Raw genomic sequence first — 14,854 nt, forward strand, 5'->3', positions numbered from 1 at the left:
TTCGAAAAATCAGACGTTTCCTTTCAAAAAACTTGGCTCCATCTGACGAGTGTGTAGGATATTAATTTCTGGGACTGCTTTTGAAATTAATTTGTGCTTGAGTGGCATAATGGTACCTACTACATATGGTGGTTAGACTAAGTGCTAAATTGTGCCCAGGATGGTCATTCATATCATGGTCTTTGGGAATATCACATTTGGTGGCACTTAGATATCTGGCTAAAGAGAATTTCTACTGCTATCGTGGAGGGCCACTCCCCTCCCCCAATGCATACTCACACAAAATTATATTTCATATTCACAAAATTCCCACTTGGAAATCGCCATAGAGCATAAATCCAAATGGGTTTCTCGAGAACTCATTACTATTGAAAATATTCTTTTCAGTGTTGACTTTGATGGAAAACCAGCAACACCTCATCTCTAGATGGGAACTTCAGTAACAAAGTATTTTAGGTGATACAAAGTTTTCTCCAAGCCAGTTTCATGGCCTGAGTAAGTGAATGTGTTCTATAAACTGTAAGGATTAAACGAGGTTAAGATATATGGGACGGGTTAAATGTCTAGTAATTTGCTAAAATGTTTTCAGTTTATTTGCTGTAAAAATTTTATTTAAAAAAAAAAAAGGAATTTCAATAAATCTCAGACCCAGAATCAGATCTCTCAGAATAAAACCAATTGCATAAAGAAAACATTCACCTAAGTCAATTTGAGGTCACCATTGATTACTCTGAGGCAAAGGAGTCATAATTTCATGCTGCCCATGGGTGGAAGCATGGCTTAAGGCTCGTGAGTTTAAAAGGTGGTGGCAGGGGTTGAGGCAGGGAGGAGGGGCTCCTTTCCCATGTTCTCCAAGAGGGGCTGATCTGTGCTTAGAAAGAGGGACTGGTTCTTGGGCCTTTGGGTTCATTCCTTCAGCACCCAGCATGGGTGCCTGCACAGAGCACATGCTCTCACACATTTAGAAATGAGGAAGAAGAGAGAGTAAGTAGAATGGGAGGGTCTGGGTCCTCCAAGATTCTCTAGGAGCCCACGACGATCCTTCGGCTGATGGCTCCGGGCAAGGTATAAATGAAGAGGACCAGGAAGATGATGAGGACAATCAGAATGAAACCGATGATGATGTACTTTTTGTAATTCTTCCAGATGAGGTGGTACAGGCACTTGAAGGGGCTCACAAACCAGGAGAAGGAGGTGTTTGGGCGGCTGCAAGGGAAGCAAGAGAAAATCAGGAAAGAGGCCATGATGTCAACACAGAGGATTCTCCAGACCTCGGGAAGTATTTCTGACTCTCACTTTCTAGAGGCCCACAAGGAGATGCCTGGGAATGGGAGAAGTCCATGTTGCCTTGAAGCAGGAGCAATCCAACATTCTGGGTGATAATGATTCCTGCATCATTTCAGAGCTTGGTCTGGAGGAGGGAAGAGTCTGACTACCCTCCGTCTGTCCAACCCTGACCAGCTCAAGCCCCACCTCTCCCAAGAGGCCCTCCTTGACCACTTTGGTCCCTGAAGATCCCCCTCCTTCCAAATCCCTATCTCATCTATCACTCGACGTAGCTCCTTTTTGAACCTAGCATACCGGTCTTCTGTTCTAAACAGAACAGAATCTCCCTAAACAGATTGGAAGCTCTTAGAAGACAGAGCTTAGGTCTTACATTTCTTCAGTATTCTTCAAAGTGTTTTTTTAGTAGGTATACATTGTAGGAGCTCAACAAATAATTTTGAATTAATGAATAAGTACTTATTATGTTTCTAACACTATGATAGATCAAAAGTAGGGACAGAGAAGGGACCACTTGTCTTCGGATGCTTGGGGTCTCAGGAAGGGTAGGGAAAATACAACTTGAAAGAGTATTTTGTATACGTATTTCATATCTACATATGTTTACTTATAAAGTGGGCTCCACACCCGACGTGGGGCTTGAACTCATGACCCTGAGATCAAGGGTCAGATGCTGTACTGATTGAGCCAGCCAGGTGCCCCAACATGTATTCAGTGTTTTTAAAAAATTTTTAGACACAGAGAGAGAGAGAGAGAGCATGTGCGAGTGGGGGAGAAGAGTGGGGGGGGGGGGGAGAGAGAGAGAGAGAGAGAGAGAGAGAGAGAGAGAGAGAGAATCTTAAGGAGGCTCCACACTCAGCATGGAACCCAATACGGGGCTCCATCCCACAATCTTGGGATCATGACCTGAGCCAAAATCAAGAGTTGGATGTTTAATTGAGTCACCCAGGCACCCCATATATTTACTTTAAAAAAAATTTGAGGGGCACCTGGGTGACTCAGTTGGTTAAGAGACCGACTTCGGCTCAGGTCATGATCTCACAGTTTGTGAGTTCAAGCCCTGCGTCGGGCTCTGTGCTGACAGCTCAGAGCCTGGAGCCTACTTCAGATTCTATGTCTCCCCCTCTCTCTACCCCTCCCCTGCTCATGCTCTGTGTCTGTCTCTCAACAATAAACGTTAAAAAAAATTTTTTTTAAATACAAAAATTTTTTAATGTTTTTTTGTTTAATTTTATTTTTGAGAGAGAGCACTTGAGCAGGGGAGGGGCAGTGAGAAAGGGGGACAGAGGATCCGAAGCAGGCTCTGTGCTGACAACAATGAGCCCAATGCAGGGCTTGAACTCACAAACCATGAGATAATAACCTGAGCTGAAGCTGGATGCTCAACCGACTGAGCTACCCAGATGCCCCTATATTTACTGTGTGTGTGTGTGTGTGTGTGTGTGTGTGTATTTACTTTTTAATTGATATGTAACCACGGATTAAATTGAATAGGGTAACCCTTTCTTCTAGTAATTCTACTTTTGGGAATTCATTTTAAAGTAGTAACTTATAAAAGGGAAATATTTTCATCATATTACAATAATGGAAAAAGAAAGAAGTAAATTTATCTAATTATGGGGTGGTAACCAAGTCAGTTATGAGCATCATATCTATAGAGTATTCCACAGGTATTAAAAAGTCCTAATCATGACCACTATGGCAACCATGCAAAACTTTGCAGCAAGGATAAATGAAACATTAGGACAATTGTGTATGTGTAACTTGAGAACAAGTAGAAAAAAATACATGTAGAATTCATATTCACATAAAAAAGAGTAGAAAAAATATACGAAATTATTCTAGAAATGCTTATCCATTATTACAGAAAGGCACCCTCTCCATTTTCCGAACAGCCTGTATTGTTGTTAGAGTATTTCTCAATTATCGCAACAAAAACCTACCTGGATTAGCTGCCTTCTTGCGGCTCAGTCCTGCCAGAGGGACCCTCTAGAGAATTGCCCCACCCTCGGCTATGGGGACTGCAAAGGGCCTTTCCCATTTCTGATGCTCTTACACAGGACCCCACTCACTTGGGCTTGGCCAGGGGCTCTGGCTCCTTCCGGGCTTTTCCGACAGGATTTTTCTCAGCTTCTTCTGCCATAACTAGGTGGAACTCAGCTTCAACCTTGCCCTGCACAAAGACAAAAGTTTCAGTTTCTAGTCACAAAGAGCTGCTGGGAGCAATGCCAACCTTCTAGAAGTGTACAGTGTGGGAGAATGCCAGGGAGTATTTTGACTATCCTGCTGCCTTAGTTTGAGAAAAATTGTTACCTTTCTGGTTCTGGGAGAAGCTATTTTTATGATGAACAGTGAAAGCTCTGAAATGATGATGCTGTTGAGTTTTGTGAAGGGAGAGGTCCCACCTGTACACATAAGACACATATATACTTGGTTGAACGTGCTATTTCATTTGTAATCGTTCAATCAATATCTGACTATAGAAACCCAGTAGCAATTAGGGATGCCTGGGTGGCTCCACTGGTTAAGCATCTGACTCTTGGTTTCAGCTCAGGTCATGATCTCAGTTTCGTGAGTTCAAGCCCCGTGTCGGGCTCAGCACTGACAGCATGGAGCTTGCTTGAGATTCTCTCTCTCTCTCCCTCTCTCTCTGCCCCTCACCCACTCACACTGTTTCTGTCTCTCTCCAAAAATAAACTTAAGAAAAACCCAGTAGCAATTAGAAAGGGGACTAATTACTTAAGTGACAGAACCCTTTTGAATCTGCTACAATCTTTCTTCTCTGTCAGCTCTCCAGAGGAAATTGGTGGGTGTGGCCCTACATTTGCCAAATGGCTTTCTGTCATCCTTCATTGTTTCTGTTGTCTCCACAAATTGTTCCAGAATTATCCTTCTATTCTTGCACTTCCTCTTTCCTTCTCCTTCAGTAAGAATCAGCCCTTCTGGTTTGAAAATTGTCATGTCCTTCTTCAGAGTGCTGTGCCAGTTACTGGCACTGATCTAAGTCTTGGGTTATCAAAGGGTGAGACAGGACCACTGCAAAAGGGAAGGGCCATTCTTTCTTGTTCATTCAGTCATTCACTACTTTTGGGAACCCCCTGAATGTCAGGCACTGTTCTAGACAATGGGAACTTAATGATTAAGAAAAACAGGATCGTTGGGGCCCCTGGGTGGCTCAGTCAGCTAAGCATCCGACTCTTGATTTTGGCTTAGGTCATGATCTCATGATTCGTGAGTTTGAGCCCTGTGTTGGGCTCTGTGCTGACAGTGCAGAACCTGCTTGAAATTCTCTCTCTCCCTCTCTCTCTACCCTCCCTTGCTCTCTGTCAAAAAACAAATAAGCTAAAAAAATTTTTTTAAAGAAAAATAGGATCCTTGATCTCCTGGAGCTCCTGTTCTTGGTGAAGGAGAACTTATCTCTTCTCCTTCGGTTTTGTGGATTGAAATTCAAGGTAATAGGAGGGACACAGAATTGGTAGGGGACTGGAACATCATGGAAGTATTTTAGACCCACGCTTGTCATTAAAGTTTGTCTTTTGGAATTACATATGGATGGGGCATAACCTGATTTCCTATCCCAGTAAAAATAGTTAAGGTTCTGATGAACCAATGGGCCTGTGTTAACTTACATATTCACCCCCAAAATATCAGGACTCCTTAACAAGCATGATGGTTGCTGGCAACCACAAAAATGTAATCATGGGAGAAATTAGAGAGGAGTACTGTATCTGGGGTGGGGTTGAAGCCAGAGAAGACAACCCAGAGAAGAGGCAGTGGCATGGATGTCTGAATTAGTCAAGAAATGCAATGGGCTTATTACAAGTGAAGTCATGAGTTCAAATCTAGGTGGTCTCATCCATCCTTTAGACTACAACCCTGGCCCAACTCAGACCACATTACATGTCCTATGATCCGGAAATTTTCCTTAAAAGTATGTGAATATGTAGTCTCTCATTTCTGTTGACATACCTTGACCCCCATAGGTAATGACTTGCACACATAGCTACTCAGGAAACATTTGAAAACCAAGGAAGAAGGAATATAAAGCTTCTGTCCATTCTAGTCACCCCACACCACTCTGCCTGTATCAACAGTAGAGTGATAATACTATAACTCTAACTGTGATTGCAATGATTTATTGGATGCCCACTTTGCCTACGTCCTTTCAATTGATCCATCAACCCATCTCAGCAACAAGCAAAGTAGGTCTCCTTTTTATCAATGGAGAAATGAAGCAATGGAGATCAAATGACTTTCCCAAAGTCACACAGGCAATAAGCCAACCAACTGGAACTTGAACCGAGGTCTGTATGATGCCAAACCTCATGCTCCTTTCATGAGAGCAGGCTGCCTCCCACCTTCTTCATGGATTTGCCCGATAATTGGACTCAAAGTTTTACAAGGACTTTCCTAACTCTAACATAAGATGATTGGCTCATGGCTTCACAATTGTCACTTAAAGGCATTTGTCTTCTTGGGCCTCAGATTCCATACCTGTCAAAAGGCCAGATGTGCTTTAATGCAAATTCTAGTTTTCATGAAAGACAGGAGCCCCTGCAAGGCTTGACGGCTGGAAGAAACCTAAGAGGCCAGCCTACCACTCATGGCAGAGAGGTTTCCAATACGCAGAAAGGGCTTATTTCCAGAGGTCTTTCAGAGGTGACCTAATAAGCTCTACTGAGCAGTATATTTATATGCTACGAACCTCATCCAAATCCTCTGTATTTGAGAGTCAGCTTAAGAGTTGCTAGCCAATTGCTGGGCTCCAGAATTTTGGTAGAGAGGACAAAAGTCAACCGTGGATAAGTTAGGACCAGAGTAAGAGGGTAAGAGGGTCACAGCTGCCTCTTCGTTGTGCACTGTTTAATAATCAGGCCAGCCACTGTGCTGTATAACTTGCATGGTGCTTCACATGTACATTATTCCATTTAAACCTTCTGACAACTGGCAAAGTAGACAACATTTTTATTCCCATTCTATAGCTGAGGAAACCAAGACGATGTTTGCTAACTTGTGTTACAAAGCCAGGATGTGCACCAAGGTGCTATGACACCAAATCGTATCCTCTGCTATTTAATGTGTCCAAGAGTCCCTTTTTTGTGGAAGAAAAGAAACAAGCTATTTATAACACTGAATAAATGTGTCTTTTTTTGAAATGTTCAAGAGAAGCTCCATCGTCACTGCCGTGGCCCAGGCATTGTAACATGTTTTTGGCTTCCATCTAAGGGATGACCTTGGGTAGCATAAGGATTATTACAGTGTAGCATAGCATAGCATAGTGTAAAAGCTGAGTGAAATAGGATTTGGGACAGACAGATCGGCATTTGACACTCGGCTCTGTCATTTGCTAGCTGTGCTCCCTTGGGTGAGTTACGGCCTTCCAACTCACTGTCCTGAGATGTTACCCACAGACTTGCTTTGAAAAATGAATGAAATAACACGTATAGAGTGTTCAACCTAGTGCCTGGTAAATAGTAAACTCTTAAAAAATTATAGTTGCTACCTTCAACACTATTTCATGGATGGAAACACATAATTTGACAGGAAACATCTTCTCCCCCATAGAAAACACCCAGAGAAAATCCAGATTCCCACAGAGGGAAAGATGCAAAGAAAATTGAAGCAGAGAATACGAAATTAATTCTGCCCTAGGCACAGAAGTCATTGGTTATTATCACGAAGAGCCTTGCCCCCACTTCCCCGCCCTGCTCGAGTGGTCACAGAGCATTTTTTCTGATATCACACAGGCAGCAGGAAGAAAGTGTTTACTGACATATTCTGCTAAATGCCACTCCTCATTCCATATCTCTCCACACACAGGGTTCCCAGTTTTATTTTAATTATTGACATTCAACCAAGCACCAAGGAGAGGTCTTAAGCTAATAATAGCCTCCAAATGTAATTTTCAATCAGAGCTAGAAAAAAAATGGACAGCTTGAGAGACTATCTGTTAACCTAATGACATCTATGGATGGAAGAAAATGATAAGGAAAGGTCCTGAAAAGACTGGATTGGTTGTACTGAGTGTGTTATTTATGGACTTCAAACTTCACCGCGCTCAGAGAGTGGATGCCCTGGGAGGGGTGGGGTCCTTTAGGTCAGACATGCCTTCTTCACCAATAATGATTGCTTATTAAAGCACAACTCTTGGGCCACCTGGGTGGCTCAGTGGGTTAATGGTCAGACTCTTGATTTCAGTTCAGGTCATGATCTCACGGTCGTGAGATCGAGCCCCACGTCAGGCTCTGTGCCGAGCCTGGAGCTTGTTTGGGATTCCCTCCCTCCCTCTTTCTCTGTCCCTCCCCCACCCCACTTGCACTCTTTTTCTCAAAATCAATAAACATTTTTTTAAAACCACGACTTTCACTGGTATGAGCTAAAGCATTTTCATACTTTAATGGTGGGGATGTGTGTGGCAAAGTCCTTTAGGGAGAGGAACACACACATGTATACATACATGTATATGCACACATATATGCATGCATACATGTAATGTCCATGTGAGTGTGTGTATATTACCTTAAATAATCATACTCTAGAAATGCCATTTGTGGGCAGATAAATTAAGAAAATAATTCAAAACTCAGAAAAAGCTTAATATGCAAAGCACAGTCATTATTCTGTTGGATGTTCAAACTGTCCTATTTGTCACAAGGATACGTCCCAGGCTCATCTTGTGTTCTATCTGTCCTAGACCTGGAGTCAGCCAAAGATACCTGGTTCTGTCAGTAGAGACAGGTATTTAGAAACCAGGATCCAATTGCTAGAAGTCTTCTTACTACTCGGTGATTTCATTTCTAGGTCCTTTGCAGAACTAGAAAAAATATTTTTAAATACGTAAGTCCATAGTGATACCAGGGGAAAAAGATGCAAGGGGGAAAAAAAAATCTCATTTTTTTGGTTTCTCTTGAACCGATCCTTGATTCTAAAATGTGGTAATTGATGAAGAGAATTAAACATTTATCCTGTCTTTTTTTTTTCTCGAAGAGGTGGTGACTATAATTTATTTCCATTTGTTGAGAGAAAGCTCTTCTTAACAGATGAATTCTTTTTTTATGAATATAATTTATTGTCAAATTGGCTTACATACAACACCCAGCGCTCATCCCAACAAGTGCCCTCCTCAGAATTCTTACTAATAAGTGGAAAAAGAATGATAGAATTAGACACATAGAAAGATGATAGGGATATATTGATAGATGGCTGGCTGGGTGGGTGGATACCTAGATAGCTAGATGACAGACAGATAGGTAAATAGAGATGGATGGATGGATGAAAGGAAGGAAGGAAAGAAAGAAGGAATGGGTAAAGAAGGAAGAAAGGATTAGAGAAATCATTGTGCAACACTAATGAAATAATCAAGATCACCATTGGGTGAAAGGTGGTGGCAGGACAGTAATTTCCCACAGTACTAAAGTGTCACCCACTGGTTACTTGCTAATTGCAAAGAGGAAAATGTACCTTTACAATGAAGAGATCTCATGGTTACCAATGTGACCAAGTGAGCAAACGCAGCATCACCACTAGTGAGGCCATCTGAGGGCATGTGCCTCCTGGCATGATTCAATATGAAATAAACAGTATCAGGTCTTAAGTATTACCACAAATGTTTAACCTGAACCTGATAATGCCATTATACCTAACTTCTAGTTCATAAGAAATGTAGGGTCAGAGAATAAGATAAGCTTCATCATGAGAAAACAACGGGGCAAGTCAGGCCTATTTTCATCAAATAGGTAATGTCACGGGGACAAAAATGGTGGGAGACTGTTCTAAGGCAAAATAGACCAAAGCAACACATGAATTATGACTGGATCTGTTTTGAAAAAAGAAAGAGCTATAAAATACATTTTGAGGGTAACAGGGTATCCTCCTTATAGCTGGAAAAATGAATACGGTATGGATATCAGATTAGGTAATCATTATTATCTTCTTATATGTGATGATGGCACTGTGGTTATGGACAAGAATGACCATATTCTTAGGCGATGCATGCTGAAGTATTCAGGAATGGTTAAAAAGAAAACCACAGGCCCATAGGTTAAGACCCATGTCAACAAATCAAGACTTAATATGTCCCTCACTATAGTCCCCTCCCCAACCCAGGAATTTAACCTTCAATCAGCTAATATGGAATTTCAATCTGGAAATTTATTGATAGACCCCCTTTGGTTCCTCTTAGGAGGGCACCTTGCCCAAATAATGCATTTCCTGCTAATCAATTCCTTTCTTTATGCCCTCTCTTTGCCTTTAAAAACCTTCCTTTTAAGTTGGGGGAGTTCCCCTACTTGTTAGATGGACGCGACCCTATTCATGAATTGTTTAATAAAGCCAATTAGATCGTTATATTTATCTGTTTGAGTATCTTTTTTAACAAGGTATAGTGTTGGAATGTCTACAATTTACTCTCAAATGGTTCAGCCAATAAGTACATGTGTGTGCGGAGAGGAGAGAAGGCGAGACTATATACTCACATATATAGACAAAATCGGTACAGCAAAGTATTAACAAGTGTTGAATTTAGGTGGTGGATATATGGTCGATCACTGTCCTATTCTTTCAACGTTTCCACATGCTTAACTTTTTTTAAATGAATAAATGCTGAAGAAAAACACAAAGATTCAACTATTTTGAGCACTTCTATTTTGAGAATACAGAGTTGATAATAACACTGATAATACAATGTAGGGGAATGCTCAATAGGACATCAAGCCCCCCACAAAGACACTATTTTTAATATGGAATGATCACTACTATGTAATATTGACCAAAATCCACACAAATTGGGAATAACCAAGCCATTGGCAATAGCTTTCTTTGGGTTGTGTGCATGTGGGTACTATTTCTTCCCTTCTACATTCTTGTGTCTTTTAAATTTCCTATAAATGCATATTACCTACTCTGTCTTAAAATAATCGTCACATGAAAATATCCACTCTGCTCCTAGAGAATCTGAATTGGTTACATACTATTTAGATGATCTGTGTGTCTACCACCTCCTCGGCTAAGCTGTGAACTTCTGGATGCCAGGAATTTGTCTTATTCATTGTTGAACCTTTACCGTCTAGTGAATGAGCGTGTGGCTATCGTAGCTACTGACAATTGTTTTCACGCTAAACTAGAAACACAGAAACCTCCCTTTTAATTTTTTTAAAATATGAAATCTATTGTCAAATTGGTTTCCATACAACACCCAGTGCTCATCCCAACAGGTGCCCTCCTCAATGCCCATCACCCGCCCTCCCCTGCCTCCCCCCCCCCATCAACCCTCAGTTTGTTCTTAGTTTTTAAGAGTCTCTTATGTTTTGGCTCCCTCCCTCTCTAACCTCTTTTTTTTTTTTTTCCTTCCCCTCCCCCATGGTCTTCTGTTAAGTTTCTCAGGATCCACATAAGAGTGAAAACATATGGTATCTGTCTTTATGTGGATCCTTTTAGTTTTAGTTGTTGGTGTTCTTGAGACTTAGCTGGGCTATTTAGCAGTCAATTTACAGGATTAACCTGTAAAAGAAACTTCTTGATCTTCATCTTCTAAAGAAGTGATTTCTTCAAAGGTTGCTTTTAGTAGGATAACACATAAAATGCAACAGTACAATGTGTCTCATGAAGCACCTGTTCAATACACATTCCCCTCGTCCCAAGGGCACCCATTCTTTGGAAATCCCACCTGGAGATGTTCTTCTTACTATAAGGACAGCCAAATTCCACACTAGGAGCTTTGTGATCCAAATGTCTAAATTACACTGCCTGAGTGTACAGATAAGCAGCTTTAAAAATAAGCCTGGCAGGTGGCAGGGGCTGTAAGCAAATCCCTGCTGGGCAGCTGGTGACTGGAATGGAACGGTGACCTCCTGACTGCTGCCTTCAGGAAGGGGGGGGGGGGGGGGAGTTCGGAAGCAGAGGGTGTCCATGCTAGAAAGGCACCTTGCAGGCACCCAGTTCAACCCACTCCTTTTACAGACATGGGAACTGAGACTCGGAGACGGAAGGACCTCAGGACGTGGTGGACCCCAACAGAGGTTTTCCATTTCGCCACTTTACTCCCAGCTGGTCCAGCTCCCTGCCACACAGGGAGGGGGCTACTGGTTTAGCTTCCTCAGTGTGGTTACTGGTTCCTTTAGGGAGAGAGAGGATGAGGGGCAGCTGGGTTATACCCGGGATTGGGGGCTTCCGGGTGGGTGGGGATGAAGTCAATTCTCATTTTCCCTTTAGGATGTATAAGGACAAAACCAAATTAAAAATTAAAAATAAAAGGCTTACCATTCCCTGTGGAAAGTAAAGGAAGAGATTTCCCTCTCCTTTTTCTAAGAGCATCACTGTAGAAACTAATTGTAAGCCCTTTCACCTCTCTTTGTTTATTTATTTATTTATTTATTTATTTATTTATTATTTTTTTTTAATATATGAAATTTACTGTCAAATTGGTTTCCATACAACACCCAGTGCTCATCCCAAAAGGTGCCCTCCTCAATACCCATCACCCACCCTGCCCTCCCTCCCACCCCCCATCAACCCTCAATTTGTTCTCAGTTTTTAACAGTCTCTTATGCTTTGGCTCTCTCCCACTCTAACCTCTTTTTTTTTTTTTTTTTCCTTCCCCTCCCCCATGGGTTTCTGTTATGTTTCTCAGGATCCACATAAGAGTGAAACCATATGGTATCTGTCTTTCTCTGTATGGCTTATTTCACTTAGCATCACACTCTCCAGTTCCATCCATGTTGCTACAAAAGGCCATATTTCATTTTTTCTCATTGCCACGTAGTATTCCATTGTGTATATAAACCACAATTTCTTTATCCATTCATCAGTTGATGGACATTTAGGCTCTTTCCATAATTTGGCTATTGTTGAGAGTGCCGCTATAAACATTGGGGTACAGGTGCCCCTATGCATCAGTACTCCTGTATCCCTTGGATAAATTCCTAGCAGTGCTATTGCTGGGTCATAGGGTAGGTCTATTTTTAATTTTCTGAGGAACCTCCACACTGCTTTCCAGAGCGGCTGCACCAATTTGCATTCCCACCAACAGTGCAAGAGGGTTCCTGTTTCTCCACATCCTCTCCAGCATCTATAGTCTCCTGATTTCTTCATTTTGGCCACTCTGACTGGCGTGAGGTGGTATCTGAGTGTGGTTTTGATTTGTATTTCCCTGATAAGGAGCGACGTTGAGCATCTTTTCATGTGCCTGTTGGCCATCCGGATGTCTTCTTTAGAGAAGTGTCTATTCATGTTTTCTGCCCATTTCTTCACTGGGTTATTTGTTTTTCGGGTGTGGAGTTTGATGAGCTCTTTATAGATTTTGGATACTAGCCCTTTGTCCGATGTGTCATTTGCAAATATCTTTTCCCATTCCGTTGGTTGCCTTTTAGTTTTGTTGGTTGTTTCCTTTGCTGTGCAGAAGCTTTTTATCTTCATAAGGTCCCAGTAATTCACTTTTGCTTTTAATTCCCTTGCCTTTGGGGATGTGCCGAGTAAGAGATTGCTACGGCTGAGGTCAGAGAGGTCTTTTCCTGCTTTCTCCTCTAAGGTTTTGATGGTTTCCTGTCTCACATTCAGGTCCTTTATCCATTTTGAGTTTATTTTTGTGAATGGTGTGAGAAAGTGGTCTAGTTTCAACCTTCTGCATGTTGCTGTCCAGTTCTCCCAGCACCATTTGTTAAAGAGACTGTCTTTTTTCCATTGGATGTTCTTTCCTGCTTTGTCAAAGATGAGTTGGCCATACGTTTGTGGGTCTAGTTCTGGGGTTTCTATTCTATTCCATTGGTCTATGTGTCTGTTTTTATGCCAATACCATGCTGACTTGATGATGACAGCTTTGTAGTAGAGGCTAAAGTCTGGGATTGTGATGCCTCCTGCTTTGGTCTTCTTCTTCAAAATTACTTTGGCTATTCGGGGCCTTTTGTGGTTCCATATGAATTTTAGGATTGCTTGTTCTAGTTTCGAGAAGAATGCTGGTGCAATTTTGATTGGGATTGCATTGAATGTGTAGATAGCTTTGGGTAGTATTGACATTTTGACAATATTTATTCTTCCAATCCATGAGCATGGAATGTCTTTCCATTTCTTTATATCTTCTTCAATTACCTGCATAAGCTTTCTATAGTTTTCAGCATACAGATCTTTTACATCTTTGGTTAGATTTATTCCTAGGTATTTTATGCTTCTTGGTGCAATTGTGAATGGGATCAGTTTCTTCATTTGTCTTTCTGTTGCTTCATTGTTAGTGTATAAGAATGCAACTGATTTCTGCACATTGATTTTGTATCCTGCAACTTTGCTGAATTCATGTATCAGTTCTAGCAGACTTTTGGTGGAGTCTATCGGATTTTCCATGTATAATATCATGTCATCTGCAAAAAGCGAAAGCTTGACTTCATCTTTGCCAATTTTGATGCCTTTGATTTCCTTTTGTTGTCTGATTGCTGATGCTAGAACTTCCAGCACTATATTAAACAACAGCGGTGACAGTGGGCATCCCTGTCGTGTTCCTGATCTCAGGGAAAAAGCTCTCAGTTTTTCCCCGTTGAGGATGATGTTAGCTGTGGGCTTTTCATAAATGGCCTTTATGATCTTTAAGTATGTTCCTTCTATCCCGACTTTCTCAAGGGTTTTTATTAAGAAAGGGTGCTGGATTTTGTCAAAGGCCTTTTCTGCATCGATTGACAGGATCATATGGTTCTTCTCTTTTTTTTTGTTAATGTGATGTATCACGTTGATCGATTTGCGAATGTTGAACCAGCCCTGCATCCCAGGAATGAATCCCACTTGATCATGGTGAATAATTCTTTTTATATGCTGTTGAATTCGATTTGCTAGTATCTTATTAAGAATTTTTGCATCCATATTCATCAGGGATATTGGCCTGTAGTTCTCTTTTTTTACTGGGTCTCTGTCTGGTTTAGGAATCAAAGTAATACTGGCTTCATAGAATGAGTCTGGAAGTTTTCCTTCCCTTTCTATTTCTTGGAATAGCTTGAGAAGGATAGGTATTATCTCTGCTTTAAATGTCTGGTAGAACTCCCCTGGGAAGCCATCTGGTCCTGGACTCTTATTTGTTGGGAGATTTTTGATAACCGATTCAATTTCTTCGCTGGTTATGGGTCTGTTCAAGCTTTCTATTTCCTCCTGATTGAGTTTTGGAAGAGTGTGGGTGTTTAGGAATTTGTCCATTTCTTCCAGGTTGTCCAATTTGTTGGCATATAATTTTTCATAGTATTCCCTGATAATTGTTTGTATCTCTGAGGGATTGGTTGTAATCATTCCATTTTCATTCATGATTTTATCTATTTGGGTCATCTCCCTTTTCTTTTTGAGAAGCCTGGCTAGAGGTTTGTCAATTTTGTTTATTTTTTCAAAAAACCAACTCTTGGTTTCGTTGATCTGCTCTACAGTTTTTTTAGATTCTATATTGTTTATTTCTGCTCTGATCTTTATTATTTCTCTTCTTCTGCTGGGTTTAGGCTGCCTTTGCTGTTCTGCTTCTATTTCCTTTAGGTGTGCTGTTAGGTTTTGTATTTGGGATTTTTCTTGTTTCTTGAGATAGGCCTGGATTGCAATGTATTTTCCTCTCAGG

The 14,854-nt window shown here is 41.2% G+C and overlaps 1 protein-coding gene across 1 annotated transcript in view; it reads right to left on the minus strand.

The window, feature by feature from the left end:
* Nucleotides 1-601: 601 nt before the first annotated feature.
* Nucleotides 602-14,854, minus strand: part of FER1L6 (fer-1 like family member 6) — a 140,637-nt gene continuing 126,384 nt past the window's right edge. Inside the window, exons 39-40 of the mRNA XM_049633507.1 lie at nucleotides 3,357-3,457; nucleotides 602-1,206 (exon numbers count right to left, since the gene is read on the minus strand). Of these exons, the coding sequence (XP_049489464.1) occupies nucleotides 1,023-1,206; nucleotides 3,357-3,457 (285 nt within the window). The 3' untranslated portion in view covers nucleotides 602-1,022. The remainder of the gene's footprint in view (nucleotides 1,207-3,356; nucleotides 3,458-14,854) is intronic.

Source organism: Panthera uncia, chromosome F2, assembly GCF_023721935.1.
Source record: "Panthera uncia isolate 11264 chromosome F2, Puncia_PCG_1.0, whole genome shotgun sequence".
Taxonomy (NCBI): domain Eukaryota; kingdom Metazoa; phylum Chordata; class Mammalia; order Carnivora; family Felidae; genus Panthera; species Panthera uncia.